We start from the raw sequence: 25,685 nt of genomic DNA on the forward strand, positions 1-25,685 counted from the left end.
TCACACAATTTGCAACTTTTTACAACCTAGTGTTTCTGACATTTAGCCACGTTGTAACACACAGCAGCAGTTTATTGTTTTTAACTGCTTAACAGTATCGTGCTGAATGTATATACCACATTTTGGTTATTCATTTATCACAGAAATTTGAACTATTTTAGTTTGGGGCTATACAAGCAATTAATGATCCTCTGAACATATCTTGTGGTAGAAATATTTTCATTTTTCTTGGCAAGACTCTCAGGAATAAACGGATTCCTTCCAAGTCATTACAACTGATTCAAAGAGACAAATAACAGGAAAAATGGCCTCTAGGTAAATGCAGAATCACTATAATCATATGCTATCCATTTAGTCAACAAACATCCCAATATATTACATTGTCAGCCACTATGGGAGGAGCTAAAGAAAACAGTAATGAAAACACAGACCATGCTCTAAATAAACTCATGGTCTAGTGAAGGACAGGTGTACAGGTATACAAATATACAAGAGATTGGACCATTTTTTAAAAGTAAACATCCAGGTGTAGAAGCAGTTATACTACAACTTCTAGGTGATCTAAGTGAGAAATTCAAAGACAGTGAAAATTATAATAAATGATCACATTTCCTTCAAGGCAAAGACCCTCACTAATTGGCAACAACATAAAAGAGGTAAATTCAACATAACTACAAATTAGCATGATAAAGAACACAGTAAGCAAAGTCAGAACTTCTAAGGGTGTTAAGGATTAGGAAGTCCAAGGAGGACCTAGAACTGAGAAGGCACTTGTGGATTATTTCTGGTGCATGAATATATGACAGAAGGACCAGACTGATGGTCAGGTTCTTCAAGGCACACCTATAAACAGGAACAACATTTATGTTTTAAAAATCCTGATTTCTCTGTTTTTCTTTTCAGCCATCTGTGATTCTTGAGATATTTGGAAACAAGGTATAATCCATGGGAAAATAATTTCCACTTAAAACTTTTAATACCATGATTGCACCAGTTCTATTAACTCAGTGGGGTTTTATTTACATTCTATCCTTTTCGCAGTCATTCATGCTCTAGAGCTCTTCTTATCCATCTTAATTGTAAATGGCTCATCATTATAATTACTTCCTGCAACTCTATCACAACTGCCTGATGAAACTTATGTAGGACTGGTCATAACTGAGTTGCAACATGGTGTCACTTTTATTCTCCCACTTATCTGCAATTATTACACGACTCGATTTCTCTCCTCATAAAACCCTCAACAAATGCTCTCTAACCTGACCTTCACTTATTTCCTATAAGAACCCTCATCTTATACATAGAATTCACCACTCATTTTTGCTACTCTGATTTCTTTTCTTATAAAGTATTTATTTATTTTTATTGGAAAAGCAATTTACAGAGAGAAGGAGAAACAGAAAGATCTTCTACCCATTGGTTCACTCCACAAATGGCTGCAATGGCCAAAGCTGACTGATCTGAAGTCAGCAGCCAGGAGCCTCTTCCGAGTCTCCCACGTGGGTATAAGTCCCAAGGCTGTGGGCCACCCTCCCATGCTTTCCCAGCCAGAAGCAGGAAGCTGGAAGGGAACTGGGGCAGCTGGGATACATTCCAGCGCAACCAGGGCAAAGACTTAAGCCACCAGCCTACCACACTGAGCCCCTCTACTCAGATTTCCAAAAGGTCTCTAGCTGCTGTATTCTACTCTCAGGAGAACCATACAAAACCTGATCCTTTCATTTGACTTTTTTTTTCAAGCCAAAAACATTGAGACCTTATTGTCTCTCACATCGACACTTCATTTACCAGCAAATCTGTGAGGGCTATAATATGCCTCAGTTTGGACCCAGTGTGATGGTTCATTGGCTAAATCCTCACTTGCACACACCAGGATCCCAAATGGAAGCTGGTTCATACACCTCCTAGCTGCTACACTTCCCAATCCAGCTCCCTGCTTGTAGCCTGGAAAAGCAGTCGAAGACAGCCCAAAGCTTTGGGACCCTGCACCCGTGTGAGACCCGTTGCAACCACTTGGGGAGTGAATTGGTGGATGAAAGATCTTTGTCTCTCCTTCTCTCTGTAACTCTGCCTCTCCAATAAAAACAAATCTTCAAAAATTTATTATATACATATTTTACTTTTTCCCTGGTTTTTCTTCCTATTTTTACCTTCTGTCCTCCAAAGACTATTCCCAGCAATCATAGTGTTCACAACTACACCTGTTCATTCAGCTGTTACTGACTGCCAACAATGTCTCAACTCACTCAGATAATTAGCTAAAGTCTGCACTATGGCTTAGAAAGGACTCTATGATCTGCCTAGCCCTTAAAACCACTGTGACCTAATCTCCTACTACAGAGCCTTTCAATCACCTATTCTACTCATGACACTCTTCTTAATTTTTCTTGAACACATGAGTTATACCTATGTGGGTATCTTGAATTCATATCTTTTTTCAAGATTTATTTAGATTTATTTGAAAGGCAGACTTTACAGAGAAGGGAAACAGAAACAGGTCTTCCTTCGACTGGTTCACTACCCAAATAATTTCAAGGACCAGAAAGGGGCTGATGCGAAGCCAGGAGCTTATTCCAGGTCTCACACATGGATGCAGGGCTCCAAAAACTTGACCCATCTCAGCTGCTTTCCCAGACCATAAGCAGGGAGCCGGATCAGAAGTGGAGCAGCAGAGATTTGAATTGACACCTATTTGGCATGCTGGCACTGAAGGCAGATGACTAGCTGTTAACCACCATGTTGGCCCCAGGAGTTGATACTTCTTAAGAACAAAACACTTTTTTCCCAGCTCACTTCACTCCCTCCTACTTCAAATTTCTGCCCTACTGCTTCCTAAGTAAGGCCTTCTTAGGTCACTCTAGGAAAATTGGCATCTCCCCACTTCCCTTACTCATTTACCTTGCCTTGATTCTCCTTCCTAGATCATTTTACTGGGGATTAAATTTGTATTCATTTACTATCTACCTCTGTTTAACTAAACGTTAAGCTCTACAGGAATAGACTATACTGATTTGTTCACTGCTGAATTCCTTTCTCCCCAAAAAGTACTTGGTTCACAGAAGATACTAAAAAAATATTTTAAATAAATGAATGATCAATCAATAGGCAACACCAATGAAACAGAACCATGCAGCACTTAAATTCAAAGAGGCAGGAAAAGCTTCTCTGACTAGTGACATCTAAATATACAAAGACAAGTAAAAGTTGACCTAGCAAAAGACTATGGAAGGCAGACTGTTCCACATAGGAAAGTAGCTTGATAATACATACATATCCTTCCATAATAAACATCCCTTAAAATAAAAAGCAAATTTAATACACATTTACCCATATTCTACACTACACCCATAGTAGATAATGAATACTAACACATATACCATTCTGTATTTTCATGGCTGGCCAAAACCTACTAATGAACAAATTTAAAAACATGAATACAGGAAAGAATAACAAAGGAAAATAAATTTTACAACACTTTATTTATCATTTTTTATTTTTTTTAAAAAAAGATTTATTCATTTTATTGGAAAGCCGGATATACAGAGAGGAGGAGAAACAGAGAGGAAGATCTTCCGTCCGCAACGGGCCGCTGCTGTGCCGATCCAATGCCGGGAACCAGGAACCTCTTCCAGGTCTCCCACGCGGGTGCAGGGTCCCAAAGCTTTGGGCCATCCTCGACTGCTTTCCCAGGCCACAAGCAGGGAGCTGGATGGGAAGTGGAGCTGCCGGGATTAGAACCGGTGCCCATATGGGATCCTGGCACGTTCAAGGCGAGGACTTTAGCCGCTAGGCCACGGCGCCGGGCCCCCATTTTTTATTTTTGATCTTGATCAAATAACTTCAATCTGACAAAAGTTAGTATTGGGTGTGCCATAAAGCAACAGTAAAATATTAAGCCAAAACTGGGCCCGGCGCAGTAGCCTAGCAGATAGTCCTTGCCTTGTATGCACCAGGATCCCATATGGGCACCAGTTCTAAACCTGGTGGCCCTGCTCCACTTCCCATCCAGCTCCATGCTTGTGGCCTGGGAAAGCAGTTGAGGACGGCTCAAAGCCTTGAGACCCTGAACCCCTGTGGGAGACCTAGAAGAGGCTCCTGGCTTTGGATCGGCGCAGCTCTGGCCATTGCAGCCACTTGGGGAGTGAATTGCACACAGAAGATCTTCCTCTCTGTCTCTCCTCCTCTCTGTATATCTGCCTTTCCAATAAAAATAAAATAAAATAAAATAAAAAAATCCTAGAACTGACCAAAAGCCTCATAGAAAAAAACAAAGAGCCAAATAGCCTTTCGATGATTAGGAACTAATAATGTCCTTTACTGGTATGAAGGATATCATTATTACTACTACAGCCAAAGGCAATGGCCAATAATTATGTGCCGATTATCCATTATGAAAAGTAGCTACAAATCCATCACTGGAGGCAAGTTACAACTTCAGGAAATGTAAAGAAAATGGAAAAATAACTGAAAATACCTGAAATGCAATTCTTAGGGATTATTCTGTACAACCGCAGAATAATACTAACTAGCAGGATCATTTCCAAAAAAGCAGTCAGTATCCTCGAGTTGAAGATTATGTCCTATTTTAATTTATTTACTAATTTATGTATTAGTTTAGCATGACTAGAATGAAGTACACAATATTTATACAGTGATGTTTTAAAAGCACCAGTAGTTACAATAAAAAAAATAGGAAAGAAAATATTTCAAAGTAGATGAGCTCTGGGATCATACGAAACAATATTGAGAATATAAAGAAAGCTAAAAGATATTAATACTTCCCTAAATCATATGCATATTTTTCAGGGATTTGGAAATTCATGGTAATTCAGTATGAAAGCTCAAATAAAATTATTAAACTATGGACAATAGTAGAAATATGTCCAGGATGAAAGCTGTGCAGATTTATATACACTGCTCAGACTGAAGCCACAACAGAAAGCTAAAAGAAGAAAGCGCTTCAGAAATAAATAAAAATGTAAGAAAAAGTGGTATCATTATCAGCCTGGAAAACTTTAAGAATTAATATAACTGTAATTCTAGAGTTACAATAGAAGCAAATCAAACCGTAAAATAATTTTAAGCAGCTAGTAAAATTTAAGAATCCATTTCACTCTGATATTAACAGTACTATATGTCTTAGGTTTGAACTGCAAAAATAGAGTAAAATGGGGGCCCGGCGGCATGGCGTAGTGGTTAAAGTCCTCGCCCTGAAGGCGCCACGATCCCCTATGGGCACCAGTTCTAATCCCGGCAGCTCCATTTCCCATCCAGCTCCCTGCTTATGGCCTGGGAAAAGCAGTGGAGGACGGCTCAAAGCCTTGGGACCCTGCACCCGTGTGGGAAACCCGGAAAGAATTTCCTGGCTCCTGGCTTCGGATCCGCGCAGCACTGCCCGTTGCGGCTCACTTGGGGAGTGAATCATCGGACAGAAGATCTTCCTGTCTCTCTTCCTCTATGTATATCCACCTTTCCAATAAAAATAAATAAATCTTAAAAAAAAAAAAAAGAGAGAGTGAAGCAATACAACCCAATATCTGGCTCTTCACTAGTTAAATACAGCATATAATGCAATCTCAGAATATGCGTGCAAGTTGGAATTCTGTTTTCCTGAGTTACATTCAGTAACATCATTAATGAAATGTAACTGTGTAGCTTCACAATAAAGTACAACTTTCAACAGCCAACATTTACTCAATGACTCCAAAAGGGTATCAGTAAATTTGTGTCCTGACATGAATAGAAGCCAATTCTTGAATTCAAGTGAAGATGGACAAACTTGAAAGTTGATCAAGGTTTATTCATTTGTCAAACAGTCATTTAGTGTCACGTCAGGTGACTAGGAAAAAATGGTATTTGGAAACAGATTCTAATGCTTTGTTTCGGAACCAACTTTATTTTTGAGTACCATACGTTGTCTTTTGTGACAGGACTCTACAAGCTACTTAATTAAAAATATTTGTGAGTCTGAAGTAATGTTTCAATCGGTTAATCCTCAGCCTTCAAAGGCCAGCATCCCATTTGGGCATGGGTTCGTGTCCAAGCTGCTTCACTTCCCATCCAATTGCCTGCTGTGGCTTGCAAAGGCAGCTATTTACAGCCTAAGTCCTTGCAACCCTAGAGTATCCTAGGCCCAATAATGTTTATCAATTAATGAAAAAAAAAAAAAAGGCATTCCTATTTTCTTCATTCAGGATAATAAAAAGATTCCCCTTCATGATTCATAAATTATCTAAGAGAAATGGGACTTATACTTTGAAAATAATGGATGATATCAAAATTACAGATAAACTGGATGACCTCTCAACTCTGAAATGCTCTATTTAATCAGAAATTAAATAAGAAAATTAATATTAAAACACATAGTCAGACACAGACATTAGACATGCAATAAGTGGCTTCAAATCTTAAAACAGGAAGTCTTTTATTCATTTTGATTTTTATTTAATGAGCCTGTTTTGCAAAGTCTATGGGACATTTAATTAAACAGCATGACAGGAGGCAATAAGGACTAATTCCTTGGTTTGACAGAGCACAAAGGGACCTGAACAACACAGTAAAAATATCTCATCAAAGCCCAACATTCTCACTGCTGAAGCCATCCAATGCTGCTCTGTCAGCAGTGCCTGACTTTGTTGTACACCAGTTATGCGCTCACGGGTGATGGAATTAAAATTAAAGGGTTGGGACAATCACTGAATAAACAAACATTTTTTGCTGCAAAATAAGATTAGCATTTTTGTACTATTCTAGAAACTTCAAAAATAATCCTGTTGAATTTCTACCAGAAACTATATTTTTATGACTACCTTTGCTGAAACAGGATAAATAGTACTTGTACAACACAAATCAAAATAGAAACAGTGCTAACCTTGATCTCTGAGAGATGAAGCCAGCCATGTTAGGACCATAGTATCAATAGTACTTCCACATAAGTAACTTGACACCTACAATCTTCTATTAATCCCAGATGCTATTCATTCCAACTGTTTAAACCTTCACTAACTGTTCAACTACATTTTAAAAATAATAAAACATTGTCATCCCCACAGGCCCCAGTCTGAGTCCCAGATGCCTCACTTCCAATCCAGCTCCCAGATAATATGCCTGGGAAAGCAATAAAGGATGGCCCAAGCACATGGACCCATGCATGCACATGAGAGACCTAGAAGAGAAGCTCCAGGATCCCGTCTTTGGACTGACCCAGCCTGGTGTGCTACTGTGTCCATTTGGGGAGTGAACCAACAGGTGAAAAATCTCTCCATCTCTTCCTTTCTCTACATAAGACTCTGAGTTTCAAATAATCTTACAAAAAAAAAAAAGTAAAACTAAAGTATTCACTTCTCATTTTCTCATTCAACTGGCTAAGACTCTCTAACCAAAATCTGAGCAACTCCAGATCAAAACTAAGATCACAAACTTCACGAACTTGGGGGCTGGCACCCTGGCTTGAAGGTAAAGGCTAATCCTCTACCTTTAAGCATTTGCATACTGTCTGTGTGCCGGTTGGTGTCCTGGCTGCTTCACTTCCAATCCAGCTACCTGATTAAGGCCTGGGAAAGCCTCTGAGGAGGCTCAAGTCCTTAGGAATTCACACCCACGTGAGAAACACAGAAGAAGCTCCTGGCTCCTGGTATCAGATCAGATCAGCTCCAGTCATTGTGGCAATTTGAGGAGCAAACTAGCCAACCCAAGGCTTTTCTCTTTCTTTGTAAAATCTGCTTTATAAATAAAAAATAAATGAATCTTAAAAAATAAATGGCTTCACAAATACCTACTACATTATATTGTAGCAGTTACTAAAACAATTTTAAAAACACTGCACAGAATCAGACTGGCCATAAGACAAAACTCAGCTTGTGTAAACAATCAAAAATTCTACAAGTAGTTGAAACATTACAACAGTACTATACAACTAACTATAAAATACTGTACAATTTAAAATGTGTAAAATAAAATTACCACATAACACAGGAATTACACTTCTAGTATACGTGCTTGTGTGTATATGTACACAACAAATACCCATATGAAAACTTTTACACAGAGGCTCTTTACAACATCATTTATAATAAATAATGCAAAAAAAAAAAAAACCCTTAAACATATACCAGCTCACAGATGAATAAATAAGATGTGGCGTATTCACACAACAAAAGATACTAAAAACCACTGAATCATTCGGTGATTTGTAAGGAACATGAGTACCAATAAAGCAAAATAATTAAAACATCAATTTTAAGCTTCAAAATTTGAGGAGTAAAACTAATCAAAAAAAAAAAACTCAAGCATTAATTATAAGCAATCTATCAGGCACATCAATAGCAGATTCTTCATTGATCTTTTAAAAAAAGTACTGTTAATAATTAGTAAATACATTCTTAGTAAATACATTCTTAATCTTGCTAATTTTCTAAGGAAAGAGTTTATATTCAAGAATTATGCTGAATGAAAATTTGCACATAAATACATACACAAGGGGGTTTAGGTATATGAAAAACGGCCTAATTCCCATTCTCCATGAACATTCGTCAATCGCTTCATAAAAACTAAATGTAAGGCGCCACTGCCATGACACAGCAAGCTAATCTTCTGCCCTGGTGCTGGCACTAATTTATGTCCTGCCTGCTCCACTTGCAATCTAGCTCCCTGCTTATGGTCTGAGAAAGCAGCAGAGGATGCCCCCAAGTCCTTGGGTCCCTGCACCCACTTGCAGACCCATAAGAACCTGGCTCCTGGCTTTGGATCAGCTCAACTCTGGCCATTTAGGCCATTTGGGGAGTCATCAGTGGGTGGAAGACGATCATTCTTTCTCTCTGTAAAATCTGCCTTTCAAATAAACATAAATAAATCTTTTTTTTAAATGAATTCCAAAGACCTGCTAAGGACTTTACATCACAAAGATCTTATGAGCCATGAGAAAAAGAAGTAATATACATAATTAAAGACAAGACAGACTGGCCAGCATCATGGCCTAATGAGTTAAGCCCAATCTACGATGCCGGCATCCCATAAGAGTGTCAATTTGAGTCCCAATTTTTTTTTCAAAAGAAAATTATTTTAAAAAACTGTCTGATTTATTTTTGTTAATTCTGGCATTTTCCTTCTATATTAAACTGTTTCTAAATAAAGGTGTTATCAATAGCTAAACGTGAATTTCCAATGAACATGTGATGTAAAGAAATAAAAATATGACGACTTATCTTTCAAACAGAATGCCTCAAAAGTAGAGAAACTTTCACCAGATTTGTACATAAAGCCAGAGATAGAAAAGATTATAGAATGGGATATCAAAGAAAAAGTAAAAAGAGAAGATATGCAGAAAGCCTCCAAATCCACAGAATTCATATGACAATGCCATAACCTGAAAAATAATTCCAATTATCTAAAATAAGTTATTCACAAAAATTATTATACAAAACTACCAAAATACATATAAGCGTACTAGGAATGCTCTGAATATTTCTTTACTCCAGTATACTAAGAAAGAATTTCAGTTCCAACACCATCATCTTCTATTATTTAATTTTCAGAAATTTTTTCCAATTATGAAAATGCTACATAAACAAATATATTTTAAACTAAACACAGCTAACTAGTAAAAGTAATACAAGGTCAATGAAGACATTTAATAACTTCAAAATTAAACCCACTATATGACTTTATGAACAAAACCATACCAGGTATTCAAATAAATATTTAGGACCATGTATTTATATTACCTTACTCTTGCTTCAATTTGAAAGGAAATTGATGTGCAAGAAACTAGTCTTATTTTTTTATAATAAAACAGTAATAAAGCTGAGTCTGTTTTTCCCAATATCAGATAAAAATATCATCTAGAAGAGCTCTTACTGCATTTCATTGCATACCAAAACAGAAAGGTTTAGATTTTTAAAAGAGCCTCCATAAGCACTTTACACACCACCATTTTGCTTACAGCTGGCTGAAATCAAGCAACAGAAAACTTCAGATGACTTACATTGTTGTTGCGGGTTTCTACAGCAGGGAATTTTCTCACTATGAATTTCACAGCAGATTCCAGGTTTTTGTCAATAAGGTAAGACGGTTTGGCCTTGGGATCTCCACAAGCCTATAAAGAAACAGCAACAACAACAAAAAAAGTGAAATTCATCTTTCTGCTAAAATCAAGGAATAGCAAATCTGTAATCAGAAATTAGATATTTATTGTTTTGGTGAGCAGGTGATAAAATGAATAGGCAAAGTGCAGGGATTGTCACAGCTGAGATATGCAATGGGAGACAGTACAGAGATGTTCTTCTACTGAAAAAAATGCATGGAAAGTTTCAAAGCAGTTAGCGCAGAACAGCAGTGAAGGGAAAAGCTCAACCTAAAAAAAAAGGAAAACAAAAAAATTTTGGTTTGAGGTAGGATTGTATTCATCTGAAGCTAATTAAATATCACACAATCAAATATTCAGTGAAGTACCGGACATGTTCTTTTTTAAGTCTTATAATAGTTTATTTAAATGTTTTTTCCAAAATGTTTTTCCTTATTTACTTTAAGCATTTTAATACAAGAACCCTAGTTCAAATGAATTGGAAGCTGCTAAAACTGTCTCAATACTGCTAATTTGTGTTGCTTCTGAACATTTCAGTTACAACACTGTTTTCCATCAAACCAGCAGTATTTTAAACAATAAATCTACATCTGTTTCATATCTCATAAGCTCAGAACAAATGGAAATGCTTACATTTTCGGCACATCAGCAGTACAGCATTTTCTATAGTAAACTGCAAAGCACTATATAGATATGGGTATTATAGGAAGAACTTTTTACCTCAAATGTTAGCAAGACAGAATACAATCTTCAATACTGTTCACTAGTGGTTCACTATGTGATATTCAATTAACTGCTTGCTAGTGAGATGTTATTTCTTAGCGAATTACTAAAACCCTAACATTCCTAACTTTTTAATTCCATTTTTAAAAGAATATGTCCTTTGAAAAAGTTATATCTGCATTCCATGTGTAAGAAAATAGAGTACTGCAATTTAGCATTTTTCCACTATTTACTATGGCTATGTTGTGGGTTGCAGAAAGAGAAGTCATGAAACATGAAACTGATCTGAAAGCGGGCAAGCGGGCAGAGGGAAGGTGAAAAGCTTTGCAAACCTTCCAAACTTGTCCTTGCTGGGGAAGCATTGTAACAGAAAGAGAGAAAATTACGTGTAAACAATGATTGTCAAACTATGCCATACTTTTTTAGTAGAAAACTTATCCGCTGCAGACTATGAATAACAAAACGAGTTAGAACTATATGCTGCTATAATTTAAAGGTATTCTACTTAGCAAGTTTTAGAATACAAATGATGTATAATCGTTTATACTAGTCACGGATATTTAAATACTATTGTGTAAGTGCACACCCATGTCAATCAGCACTTTTGTGCTCTTTCTAAACCAACAGAAATCAATTCTAAGGAAAATAAAGGCTACATGCACTTATAAAAACAGGAGCAAAACCATCAGTGAAATTTTACATACCTTAAAAAGAAACGGTAGCCAAGAATAAAAATAAACCGTTATTGGAAGACTTTTGTACTTCATCTCACATTAAAACTATTTTTCAAATATTACCTATCTTTCTTCCAAGCAAGAGTGCAAAATCAATACAAACATTCCTGTAATTTCCAAATGGAAATAGGAATGCAGTAGGAAAAAATCTCTCCTCTCTCTAGTTAAATAAAACAATATTAGCTGTAAGCAATTTAGAACTCTGTAACCGTTAAATTAGGTTGACACCAGGCTACCGTTAAATTCTACTTCAAAATCACAATATTAACTTGTATATGGATTTTCCTCAGAATAGACTATCACTTATTTAAAATATTATTTCTCATAATATTCTAATTTATCCTCTTCCTAAAATATTATACAATAATTAAGAATCACACAGCTGAGAATTTTCCAAAAAAGAAACTGCTACAAGCTAGTATTTTCTTACAGCAATAGCACAGTAAAAATCAAGTCTATAGATATGCTTGAGTTAGTGAAGAATCTTAAAGTAATTCTAAACTATGGTTACTTTTTCATATTTATTGCTTTCAGATTGTAATTATTTTAAAATTTGGCTACCCACAGTATTAGTGACTATAAATAATGTAAATATAAATAATGCAAATATTATAGACTAAATTTCCCAAGATCACAAATTTTACTGTATAAGAATTTAATCCACTAGAGAACGTGTACAAACACACACAGAGATACATACACACACACACAGTTGCTTGGGCTTGCTTCACCCCTTTCCATACTGCCCTGTAGGCTTACGGTATAAGCATACTACACTGTTAGGCAAGGATGCCAAGAAGGCTAAAAATACAGATTCTGGAGTAAAACTAGCTGGATTTTGATCTTCACTAGCCATGGGATCTTCAATATACCACATAACATCTCCTATTCTAAGTTTCTTCATCTGTCAAATGGGGAAAATTAGTACTTACCTCATAATGAGGATTTGAAGAGGGATAATCCAAGTAAAGCATTTAGCAAAATGACTGGCACATTAGGATGCTAAAGACGTTAGCTGGTGTTAATTACAGCTGTAATAATGCTGATAATAATAATTACCAAAGTAAAAGTCTAATATAAATAGTAATCATAGTAGTAATCATCTTTATCATAATATACAGAACTAGCAATTGAATTTTAACTTCCTTTCATGACTACAATTCCTCCTCTCGATAACAATTTCCTTTATTCACTGGAAGTCTAAATGTTTATACTCAGGGAAAGAATCTAGCCTAATGGGTAAGAGCCTGAGTTTTAGGACAGACTCTCCATGTTCAAATCCTCACTCCAGCATTTAGAGCCGTGCAACCATGAGCAATGATTTTTATCTCATTGCTTCTTTTTCAAGAATTAAGTAGAAGATAATAATTACAATCTATCTTAAAAGCTTTCTGTTTTTACTACTTGAGTACACATTTAGAATTTCTAAAAGAACTTTTCTATATCATAAGTACTCAAAATATCGATAAAATATATACAAGGTTCCTTACTGCTACATAAAAGTACTGGGCCTCATTTTACATTATCTGTGATCAACTTAACTTGGTGTGTTATCTCAAAATCAACAAAAGATATTTGTGTAGAACACACTATGGCAAAAATGAAAAAGTACAAGGAAAACATTAATTATGAGCAAACTAGAAGTTATCAACTTATGTAAAATACATCCTGACAGAGTCATAAGTGGAAATCAAGTTAAGAAAATTCTACTTCTAGACTAAAGCAATACAACAAAACTCCACTAACCAGATTATAAAACCTACAAAGATAAATCTTTCCCATTCTAATGTGAAGAACTTCATTTTTACAACAAAGAAATCAACTTGCATTTTCAGGATATAGGCTAATATTGTACTCACAAAACTGCATTTCATCCTACTACAACTATAGTATTAAATAAAATTAATCCTTCACTCTTAAAATTATCACCCAAGAATCCAATTTTTGAAAATTATCTATATTGAAATATTTAGTTAAAATTTTAGTCTATACATTTCAGTAAAGCTTATCATAAGGACTAAATTAAGAATCTTTAACTATAAATTATGCTAGATTTTTATTTATTAAAATTGTAAATATTAAAACTTTAAATTTTAAATTTTAAGTATTTAATTATCAAAATTTTAAACTTTTAACTGCATTCATCACCTACCTAAATCCTCCCCGCCAAAAACTTACAGGGTAAAATTATATCTCAGTTCCAAAATTTCATGACTGTACCAAAAAATCTTTTTCTCCACAAAATTTACTAAAAAGACAATTCACTAGAAAGGAAGCTGAATATTGTGAACCACAGAATTTTTTAACATATATTTTTATTGCATTTCCTTTTTGTTAAAACTAATTACATTGCATTATGTGACACATTTTTTTATGCACTGGGATTCCCCCCGCCCCTCCCAAAACCCTCCCCCCACGATGGATTGCTCCACCTTGTTGCATTTCCATAGTTCAAATTCAGTTGACATTCTTTCATTGGAGGTATTTACCAAGCATAAAGTCCAGCATTTTATTGTCCTGGTAAGTTCAATGGTTTCTTGGTGAGACCACCTCTGGTCTGAAGGTAGAGCCGGCAGAGTATCATCCCAATCAATTAAAAGTCCCAACATAATATTTCCAACCATTTACAACATTATGGCATTATTGACATGGTATTGATTAATCAATATGTTAATAGGAAAATGCAGGTTCTCAACCACAACCTGTGACTTCTTCATAGACATTTCAATTTTGGTTTATGTTCAACCATATTCTATACACCTTAAAATGGCTTAGATTACTATTCAGCTGTCTCATGCCTATTTTAATTTCAGTCTTTAGCAGTTTATAGCATTGAAGCATGATTTCGCTGAACCTGGCTGTTTTTCGGATGGTCTAACTCTATAATTCTAACAGGATATATGTCAACAGTTTAGGTGAGCATGTTTAGGAGGGGTGTGCAGAGAAATCTTCCATACCCAAGTTAGGAGTAACTAAACTTTGTGTCCCACCCAGTGAGGTATAAGTGCATCCCCGCTGACCGTTTCCTGTCTGTTTCTAAGCTTTCCTTGTTGTTCTCTATCTATTCTAGTTTTGTTTGTTTGTTTGTTTGTTTTGATGGGTTTCTGGAGCGCTCCTGATGGTTATTACGAGAGGGGGTGGGGACCCAAAGTTGGAAGCAGGCAAGGACCAGAGAAAGCTCCTCTCCCTAGTCCCGAAGGAAGTTTACTGTTCTTCTGTTTCTGCGGACCGCTCAGAGATCCTGGTGAACCACAGAATTTTAAAAGCTCTCCCTAACACTTTTTTTTACTTCATCCTAATTGAGAATATTTTCATTATCATACTATATAAAACACTGTAATTTCACAATCCAAAAGATATAAAATAGATTTTTAAAACTTAGATACATAATTTTCCAGCTCTCAAAACTGCAACTATGCTCTCTTTGAATGTTCTAACATAGTTTTTAGATTTAAAAAAGGAGAAGGGGAAACTACTGGCCAGCATTGTGGCATAGTTGGTTGAAACACTGCTTGCCATGTTGGCCAGTTGAGTCGTGGCTGATCTACTTCCAAACCAGCTTTCTGCAAAGCATTTGGGAAAGGCAGCACAAGATGGCACAAGCATCTGAGTCTCTGCCACCCACAGGAGCTCCTAGCTCCTGGCATCAGATTGGTACAACCCCCGATACTGCAGTGCTCTGGGGAGTGAGCCAAATGGAAAACCTTCCTCTCTCTCTCTAACTCTACTTTCAAAGAAATAAATTAAGAAAAACAAAACAAAACAAAACAAAAAAAACAGACTGAAGCCAGTAGAGTGGGACAGCTAGCTAAGCCTCTGCCTGCAGCACTGGCATCTCACATGGATGTTAGTACAAGTTCCAGCTGCTCCACTTCCAGTCTAGTTCCCTGCTAATAGCCTGGAAAAACAAAGAAAGATTGCCCTTATGGGAGATCCAGAAAAAACTCTTGGTTCTTGGCTTTGGATCAGCCCAGCTCTGGCCACTGCAACAATTTGGAGTAAACCGGAAGATGGAAAATTTTGCTCTTTCTCTGTAAAACTTTCAAGTAAGATAAATAAAATCTAAAAAAAAATTCTGATGATTTAATGCAACAGAACATGTAAAATTATAAATGTTAAATAAAATATTTATTTATTAAGATTTATTTCTTTTTATAGGAAAGGCAGATTTTTACAGAGAGAAGAAGAAACAGAGAGAAAGCTCTTCCATCCTCTGCTTGGTTCACTTCTCAAAGGGCCGGCAAAGCTATAGTTGAGCCACTCAAAAGCCAAGAGCCAGAAGCTCTTGGTCCCCCATGCAGGTGAGGGGTTCCAAAGCTTTGGGTCATCCTCAACTGCTTTCCCAGGCCACACACAAGCAGGGAGCTGGATGGGAAGTGGAGCAGCTGGAACATGAACCAGAACCTATATGGGATCCCAGTGTTTGCAAGGTGAGGATTTAGCCATTGAGCCACCACCAGGCCAGAGGACATATAAAAAAATTTTTTTTAAATAATAAATTGTAAAAAATAAATACATAGGGCCCAGCGGCGTGGCCTAGCAGCTAAAGTCCTCGCCTTGAAAGCCCCGGGATCCCATATGGGCGCCGGTTCTAATCCCGGCAGCTCCACTTCCCATCCAGCTCCCTGCCTGTGGCCTGGGAAAGCAGTGGAGGACGGCCCAAAGCCTTGGGACCCTGCACCCGCGTGGGAGACCTGGAAGAGGTTCCTGGTCCTGGCATCGGGGATCGGCGCGTACCGGCCTGTTGCGGCTCACTTGGGGAGTGAAACATCGGATGGAAGATCTTCCTCTCTGTCTCTCCTCCTCTCTGTATATCCGGCTTTCCAATAATAATAAAATCTTTAAAAAAATAAATAGATAAATAAATAAATAAATACATAAACAAATAAATTGCAAAAAAAGATATCTATACACTGAAATTATATATGGCCTGTAAAAATAATTTCCTATTATTCTTTTCTAATTTTTTAAAATAGTGAAATATACAATACAGCATCAGAAGTACTGGTGATGGGTCGGACTTTTCCCTTTGTTTCTCCCCTGACCTCAGATAAAGGGGAAAAAATGATATTAGTGTAGAAACAACGGTATTACCCACTTTCCTATAGCCCTTGACCCTTTGTACCCTGATCAACTAAGTAAGATCATTTAAAAAAATAAATTAATTTTAAAAAATTTTTTTAAAAAGTACTGGTGATGGCATGGTAGTACAGTAAACCAGTCCTCTGCCCTGTGGCACCAGCATCCCATACGAGCACCAGGTCTAGTCTCAGCTATTCCACTTCTGATCAGCTCCCTGCTTTTAACCTGGGAAACCAGTAGAAAATAATCCTATATCCACATTGGAAACCTGAAGCAGCTCCTGGCTTCAGACCAGTTCTACAACAGATACTATGACCATTTGGGAAATGAACCAGCAGATATAAGACCTCCTCTTTTGCCATTTAAATATATTTATGATATGCTATGAATATATAATGTAATTTATGTAAAAATATGACATAGCACATTAAATTTTACAATTAAAATTATAATGAAAATATATATTTGTGTGTCATATACATTTAAAAATATAAAAGTTTAGAGGCACCATGCATTTAAGAAAATGCCAAGATATAGTATAATTTTACATCTTATGTATTTTATCATACAAAAGTTCTGGAATCTGGAATAATGTCTGGCTAGTTCTTGTCAACATCTGACTAAAGCTCCTGTCTGTAATGTGAGAAACAAGTACAAATATAACTCATTTACACTCTCACAATTGGATTTTTAACTCTCCTCTCAGGACATCTGGACTCCTACTTACTAACTACATTTAGTTATCTATACACGTTTCATCCCTACTAAAATTCAAAACACTTGACACTAGAGTCTTCATCATAATGTATTTGTTTGTCTAATATCAACAAACTTTTAACAAATGAAGAGTAATGCATGACAAGGAAATCCCCAACATTTGAGACAGACTGCAATAACAAACAGCTTTAAAGATGTAGTTTTATTAAAGTCAGGGATATAGATATCTAGAATAAGTTATGCAGTAAGAAAACACTTCCTGGGGTTGGCACAGTGACAAATCCTCCACCTTACAGCATTCAGCATCTCATATGAACACCAGTTCTAATTCAGCCTTGTTTAGTTCAGTTAGCACAATTGCAGACAGAAGATCTCTATTTCCATTTCTCTGCAAATGGTCTTTCAAATAAAAATAAATAAATCTTAAACAGAAAGAGAGAAGAATATACTTTCCAGGAGTAGGCGACATGGATTAGTAGGCAAAAGCTCCAAGGCCTATGATGCTGAAATCCCCTATGGGCATCAGTTTGTGTTCCCACGGCTCCACTTCCTCTCCAGCTCCCTGCTTAGGGACTAGGAAAGCACCTGGGTGACCCAGAAGAAGCTCCTGACTTCAGATTAGCCTCGTTCTGGACATTACAACCATTACGGGAATGAACCAGCAGATGGAATATCGCATCTCTCCTTCTCTCTGTAGTTCTGCCTTTCAAATAAAATAAGACAAATCTTTTAAAAACAAAACACTTTCAAGCTTAGTTTATTTTCTTTAAACAAAAGAGATTCCTTTGATTTTAGCACATGAATACTGCTACTACTACAGTTTGCACAGTGTCTTCCCAAAAGCACACACATGCATTACCTGAAGTCTGTAATTAACAATTAGTAGATCAATGTTAATTAAGGGTGATTATTTGACCTAATTGCAGCATCTGGGAAGTGAGCCAAAAGGGAGGTCTACAGGTCACTGGGTGCTAGCCCTCAGAAGACAGTACTCAGAGTCGGATATTAAAGCTGAGAAAGTTGCCTGCATCTCTGCCTGCTTCCTAGCTCATCGTCTGATCATCTCCTTCACCATCTTCTGGCATCATCATATGCCCGAACCAATCAAAACAAGCTGATCCTCAACTCTGAACCTCCCAACTACCAACCAAAATAAACCTTCCCTTCTAAATTGCTCTTCGCAGGTATTTGTTATGTAGTAAAGGAAAATTAATACAACTACTTACAAACTAAAAGTGGTTTATGAAGTTTGTCATTTCTAAGGAATCATTTAATTTTCTCAGAACTGCCAGAACTGAACAAGCTATACAAGTGCCAGTTTGCGACCCAGCTGTTCCACTTCCAAGCTGGCTTCCTGATAATATGTCTGGGAAAGCAGCAACAGAGGGTCAAACTCCTTTGGCTTTGGTACCCATGTGAGAGACCAGGAAGAGACTCCTGCCTCCTGGTTTCATATGGGCCCAGCTCTAGCCGTTTAGGCCATCTGGGGAGTGAACCAGCAGATGGAGGATCTATGTCTCTCCCTTTCTGTTTGAAAAAAAATCTGTTTCAAATAAAAATAAATGAATATTTTTCTAAAAGAAAAAGAATAAATGTCTATCATAAAAGTTTAAATATTAACTATAAATCTAATGGCAGAAATAAATAGCCCAGACTTTGTTAGAAAAGGAAGATACCAAATTCTTTTCTCTGACCATGGGCAAATTATTTCGTATCTCCAAAATTCAACTTCTTTATCTATAAAATAAGTACCTACATCCCAAACTTTAGAACAATTCAGGGCCTGCACAGTGGCATAGAAGGTAAAGCTTCTGCTAGCAATGCCAGAAACCAATAGGGGTGCTCAGTTCAAGATCCAACTGCTCCATTTCTGACCTAGCTCCTGGGAAAAGCATCAAAAGATACCCCAACTATTTGTATTCCTACTGAATGATTGGTTTAGGAAGACTTGGAAGGGGGCCGGCCGGAGTGAGGGCCATGGCACAGTAGGCTAAGCTTCAGCCTGCAGCACTAGTGTCCCACGTAGATGTTGATTGTTGTCCCAGCTACTCCATTTCCAATCCAGCTCCCTACTATTGGCCTGGGAAAGCAGCAGGAGATGGCTCAAGACCTTGGTCCCCTACACCCATGTGGGAGATCCAGAAGAAGCTCCTGGCTCCCAGCTCCAGACTTTGGACCAGCCTAGCTCCAGCCATTGCACCCACTTGGGGAGTGAACCAGAAAGTTTGAAGGAATAAATCTCTTTAGTTTTAATAAATACTAAATAAACATTCACTAAAAATATGCCAAAATTACTGCTTAATTTTACCTAATATTAGCAAACTATTAAAAAAAATCAAGAATATGAGCTTCATTTTCTATCATCTTAACCTGAAAGAACAAGAACTTTGAATACTGACACACTTCTCCAATTTGTTCTCCTTGCTTAATTTTTTTTTTAAAGATTTATTTACGTTGATTGGAACAGCAGATTTTCAGAGAGGACAGACACAGAGAGAAACACCTTCCATCCAGTAATTCACTCCCCAAATGGCTACAATGGTCAGAGCTGAGTCAATCTGAAAGCAGGAGCCAGGAACCTCTTCTGGGTCTCTCACGTGGGTGCAGGGTCCCAAAGACTTAGGTCATCCTCTGCTGCCTTCCCAGGCCATAAGCAGGGAGCTGAACTGGAAGTGGAGCAACAGGGTCACCAATCAGTACCTATATGGGATGCTGGCGCTCGCAGGACTAGCCTGTGAAGCCATGATGCAAGCCCCCTTCCCATTTAATTTTTTAAAAAAAAAAAATGACCATTCAGAGCTGTCGGCTCAATGGACAGGAGCGTATGATCCTTTAGGGGCTACAAGTGGAGTGCAAAACCACTTCACCTTCAAGGGGGAGAGCACCCCATCGGATCTTCTTGCCCTAAAGGCAAGGGCGAGAGAGAGAGAAAGAAAGAGAGATCTTTAGGATTTTAAAGGCAGGAGGCTGTGCCAGGTTCCCAGGATCTGTCAGAAGTTGGGGAGCCCTCGCTTTCCATCGGGCAAAAAGCTCGGCGGTCAGGAGCCATGGCCTCCATCCTGGATGAATACAAGGACTTGCTGTCCCGCTCGGCCGTCTTACAGCCCGGCTGCCCCAGCATGGGCATCCCCCACTTGGGTAAGGAAGGCGAGGCCAGGAAGGGTGGGCTGCAAGAGCTCAGCGTCGTTTTCCGGAGTGTGCTTGCTGCGCCTGTCCTCCTGTGGCTGCCCAGGCCCCCTGAGTCTCCATGTGGTGGTGGCAAGACTAAGTTTGAGAAGTGGCTAGGGTAACCGTGGTGTGGGCTTTACTGCTAGAGTCCAGTGAAGAAGGAAGTGGGACTGAGATGAGGAAGACCCTGCTGAGGAGTCCACTGCCTGGAAATGTCTCATTCTGTGCTTTTCTCATCTGGCCTCTCCCTGCAGGTGGGAGGGAGAGAATGAGGTCTGGGAAGCTGCTAAAGGGAAACTGTTGGGAAGGGACGGTCCTGGGGGTTGGCTTGGAGGGGATTGTGTCACAGAACAGTGATGAGATAGGAAGTATTTAGGACCTTAAGAAAGCCAGGTGCTGCCTGGAGTCTGGGGGGGGAATTCTATAGATGGTAGGGGGTCAGCACAGCACTGGTGTCTCTGGAGGCAGGAAAGCCTGCAGCCTTGGGTTGTTAGTGCTGCTTGGAATGCTTCCCCAGGGTTTCCCTTTGAAGGCTGTGCTTTCAGGGAGAGGTCACTGCTTTAGCTGAGTTAAGATGGCTTGCAGCACCCAAGCCATTCTGCCCACTGACCCCAGGAACAGGTGCAGCATGCTGCAACATCATCTCAACGGGTCCAAGAGTCAGCCTCCCTCATGCCATCCCAAGTGTCAGGTCCCCTAGGGATGCCTGAATTCCACACACCAGTGCTGGACTCAGGCACTGGCCTCTTGGTTTCTTGCTATTGCACACCATGTGTCGAGTACTTGGGTTCCTGCCACCCATGAGGAAGACCTGGGTGGTGTTCCAGGCTGCTGGCTTATGCCTGGTCTAGCCCTGGCTGTTGCGGTCATTTGGCGAGTGAATCAGCCAAGCAAACAGTTCTTTCTTTCCATATGTCTGCCTTTCAAATAAAATGAAAACAAATAAATAGGAGCACAATTTTAATTAATTAATTTTTTAAAATTTAAAAATGACCATTCCTTTTCTTTATATGTAAGTACAGAAACAATAGACTCTTACTAACTGCATTTATATATAAAGTGTACTGCATTGTTTCTCTACTTTTGCATACAGAACACACCCAATTTAATCATAACAATAAAATATTTATGTACATTAGCATTTGTATAGACAAGAATGTAAGTATAATTAGCTTATTTTTTGGAGTGGGAGATGGGCTGATCATAAATTTTTTAAGTCACATGTTATACTATATTTGAGTTTTAACAAGAAATATGTTTTCTTTTGTAATCTTTTTTGGGGGGTGCGGGGGAGAGTCAGATTTACAGAGAAGGAGAGACAGAAAGATCTTTCATCCACCAGTTAACTCTCCAAATGGCTACAACAGCTTTTGCTAAGCTAATCCAAAGCTGGGGTCCAGAAACTTCTTTCGGGTCTGCATGCAGGTGCAGGGTCCCAAGGCTCCAGGCCTTCCTTGACTGCTTTCCCAGGCCACAAGCAAGGTATTTTGATAGGAAGTGGAGCAGCTAGGACACCCATATGGAATCCTGGTGCGTGCAAGACAAGAATTTAGCCACTAGGGAATCACACTCGGCCCTTCCTCTGTAATCATTAAAACATTCTTAGTGAGTTTTATGGCACAGTGGGATAAGCTGCTGCTTTTGGCAACTATACCCCATTTACGAATGCAAGTTCAACTCCCACCTTCTCAGCTGCACCTCTAGCTTCCTGTTGATGCATCTTGGGAGGCAGTGCTTGGCTCAAGTGCTTGGGCCCCTGCCATTCAAATCAGAGACCTAAACGAGGTTCCAGGGTCCTGGCTTCAGCCTGCCCAGATCTGGTTGTGGTGGGCATTTAGGAAGTGATCAAGTGAATCACTCTCTCACTCTTCCTCTCTCTAGCTCTTTCACTCAAGTAGATAAAAGTAAGTAAAAAGCAAACATTTAAAATTAATTGACAATTCATAAGGGAAGCATATGGTAAATAATTTACCAATGCTACTTGAAAAGTTAAAATAGGGACCGGTGCAGTAGCCTAGTGGCTCACCTTAAATGCACCAGGATCCCATATAGTCTCTGGTTTCTATCCTGGCAGCCTCACTTCCCATCCAGCTCCCTGCATATGCCTGGGAAAGCAGTCAAAAGGATGGCCCAAAGCCTTGGGACCCTGCACCCGTGTGGGAGACCCAGAAGAAACTCGGGGCTCATGGCTTCAGATCAGCTCAGCTCCATTAGTCATCACACTTTGGAGTGAATCAGCAGATAGAAGATCTTCCTTTCTGTTTCCTCCTCTCAGTATATCTGACTTTCCAATGAAAATAAATAAATCTTTAAAGAAAAATTAAAATAATTTATCTTTGCTAAGCACCTTCTAAAGATCTGCATTTCCACAGCCTACCATCCAGCGTAACAAGAAAAATCAAACTCTCAATTTTGGAAGCTGCTTCCTTAAAAAATAAGCCTACAAGCCAACATAACAGCATTTCTTTAAAAATATATAGTTATTTAAACTCAGCTGCACTAATGGATGACTAAAGCACTCAATAATGAAACCCTACTGGAAGAGAAAAATATCCTATTTTGATAAAACTGGTTATTATGCAACTCGCCACCATCCAGTCCCAAAATATTTCTCTGCTCCTGGTGGATCAACAGAAAAAATACCTTACGGAGACAAATGCAATACTGAAAAGACAAGACTAAAGCCAGTCCCCTCCATCTCCTCAGCACTCCCCACTTCCCAAGCACCATTTTCTTCACTAGAGAAAGAGGTATCAGCTAGACACTAAAGTTTATACACTATTTCTGTTAATTTTTTCCTTAAGAAATACACTTATCCAAATCATGAGAAAAGGATTACACGGATAGGGGAAGGGAAAGAAAAATACTCCTCTGACCAAATAAGAAGAATCAGTGCACTGAAACTCCAAGAATATGCTTTTAAAAACAGTGCGTAATATTAAGTAGATTTCTTTCTTCTTTTTAGGTTTGAGACAGTAATTAAGCAAAAGGGAAAATATGCAAGTACTAACTAGATCTTTCCCATGCAGAAATCAGTCTCATGTTAGTGACAGTACAGGGGAAAAAACACTAAAACCAAAAAAGAATACAAAATGAAAAAAAAAAATTCAAACTTGCTCAAACTACCTTAAATTTACAGAATTTTTTAATATTTTTAAAATCTTGTTTTCTTTTTTAATATAGTTGAGAGAGATGTGGGCACTGATTAGGGTGGGGAGGATCAGATATGGAGGAATGTAGGTGGGACAAATGTTCGCTTTTTTTTCCTCCTCCTGTGCTTAAGCTACTGGCTGCCAAACTACATCAGCAAACAGGGACTGAGGACAGTCTTTTGATGACACCTTAGAGACCCTGATGTGTGTTTCAAGGGTGTTGAGTGGCTTTGATAGTTCTGTCAAGCTGTCAGCTTTGTTGCACCAGGGTTGAAAAAATCCAAGGTCTATGCACTGATCAAGTCCACCTTACTGCAAACACAGACCCGGACGCTTTCTGGAAAACTTGACCAGTAGAGTTATCCAACATTTCCTACTTCTCATCTTCTGGCACTTCACATCCTCTGCTGGACTGGATCAGCTGGCTGTCTCTTGCCCCATGTGCATCCAGGCACCCTGACTACCAACCACACAGTCATCAGCAACAGAGGCGCAGTCCCAATACATGTACTCCATGGACTGGCCACACATCCTGTGATTTTCCAGGTGGCTGGAGTTTTAGACCAGTAGTCTAGTTAGGGACACTGCCAAGAAACCTTTCTGGAGTGAACTCAGACTTGACTCTGTGTGTGCAGCCAATGCAGGTTCAGATTCAGTCTGTCACCTGCATCAGCCAACACACATACTAGTAGATACAGCTGCCTGGTCAGTTACAGCCCAACCCCATATCTCACACAAAACAACAGGTACTGAGGCCCAGCCCAGCCACCCCAATACAGCTCCAGTGCTCACAGACACCAGCAGGTGTTGCAGCCTGATTGGGCAATCCCAACAACAACCCTATCAGGTGCATCCCCAGCCACGGTTTTTTGTGTGTGACAGCTTCTGCTGTAGCCTAGTCCAGCCGAGCCCACATTCCACCAGCTCTGATGCATGCCCAAGGGTGCCAAACATAGTCCAACCTGCCCCAGACTCAGCCCTCACCTATGTTGACAAGGTGACACTGCCTTGTCCAATTTGGCCTGCCCCCAAACCTGACTCTTGTGCTCACCAGTGATAGGTACAGGCTAGCAGGGGACTGCCCACAGTTTCCCTGCCAGGCCTATTCCCAGTCCCAATTCTTGTGCTTGCCAGCAGGTACTGCAGTCCAGGCTGACAGGATTCGCACCCAATTCCAGCACTTGCCAGCTGGTGCTGCAGCCTAGCACAGCTGTCCAGCACCCATTCTGGCTCTTGTTTGTGTCAGCAGGTTCGGTAGCCTAGTCCATCCCCAGACCCACCTCTCACACTCACCAGTGAAAGCAGCAACCCAGAAAGGGAGTCTCCAAAGTTCCCCTACAGGCCAACTCTCAGTCCCAGATCTTGCATGTGCCAACAGGTGTTTGGCCTGCCCCAAGTCTCAGCATTCACCAACAAGTGCTGCAGCCTGGCTCAGTCCAGCCTGCCCCCAGTCCCAGCTCTGGCTAGCAGGTGTTGCAGCTAGCCCAGCTTGGCCCACCCCCAGCACTCATGTAACCTTGCAGGTGCTGCAGTTCAACCCAGCCTGGCCTGCACCCCATCCTGGCTGTCTCTCGTGCCAGTGGGTTATGCAGTCTGGCCCAGCCAAGCCTGTCGCCAGACCGGGCCCAAACAAGTGCTGAGTGCTGCAGCCTTAGCTGTCCTGGCCCTCTTAGCCCCAGCTTTTGTGCTCCCCAATTAAAGCTACAGCCTAGTAGAGAAGTTCCACAAGTTTCCCTACCAGGCCTGCTCCCAACCCTGGATCCCATGCTGGCAGGTGAATGGACCTTTCTAAACCTGGTTGCCTTCAGTGCTGGCCTTTGCACCTGCCGGCAGATGCCACATTCTGGGCCAGCCTGCCCTCCTCCCAGGCCTTGCTCCCAGCAGTGTCAAGTGGGTTCCTGTCAGGTGAGTTCTGCGGTCCAGCCCGGCTTTGCCTGTCATCACCCCAAGCTCTCCACATAAAGCAGTGGGTGCTGCCATCCCTCAGAGGTGAGCCCACAATTTCCCTACAGAATCTGCCCTAAGATC

The 25,685-nt window shown here is 39.4% G+C and overlaps 1 protein-coding gene across 1 annotated transcript in view; it reads right to left on the reverse strand.

The window, feature by feature from the left end:
* The window catches only part of NCKAP1 (NCK associated protein 1), a 104,342-nt gene that overhangs the window by 74,226 nt on the left and 4,431 nt on the right, over positions 1 to 25,685 (reverse strand). Inside the window, exon 2 of the mRNA XM_058664698.1 lies at positions 9,983 to 10,093. Within this exon, the coding sequence (XP_058520681.1) occupies positions 9,983 to 10,093 (111 nt within the window). The remainder of the gene's footprint in view (positions 1 to 9,982; positions 10,094 to 25,685) is intronic.

The sequence above is a fragment of the Ochotona princeps genome, chromosome 5 (assembly GCF_030435755.1).
Source record: "Ochotona princeps isolate mOchPri1 chromosome 5, mOchPri1.hap1, whole genome shotgun sequence".
NCBI classification, from domain to species: Eukaryota; Metazoa; Chordata; class Mammalia; order Lagomorpha; family Ochotonidae; genus Ochotona; species Ochotona princeps.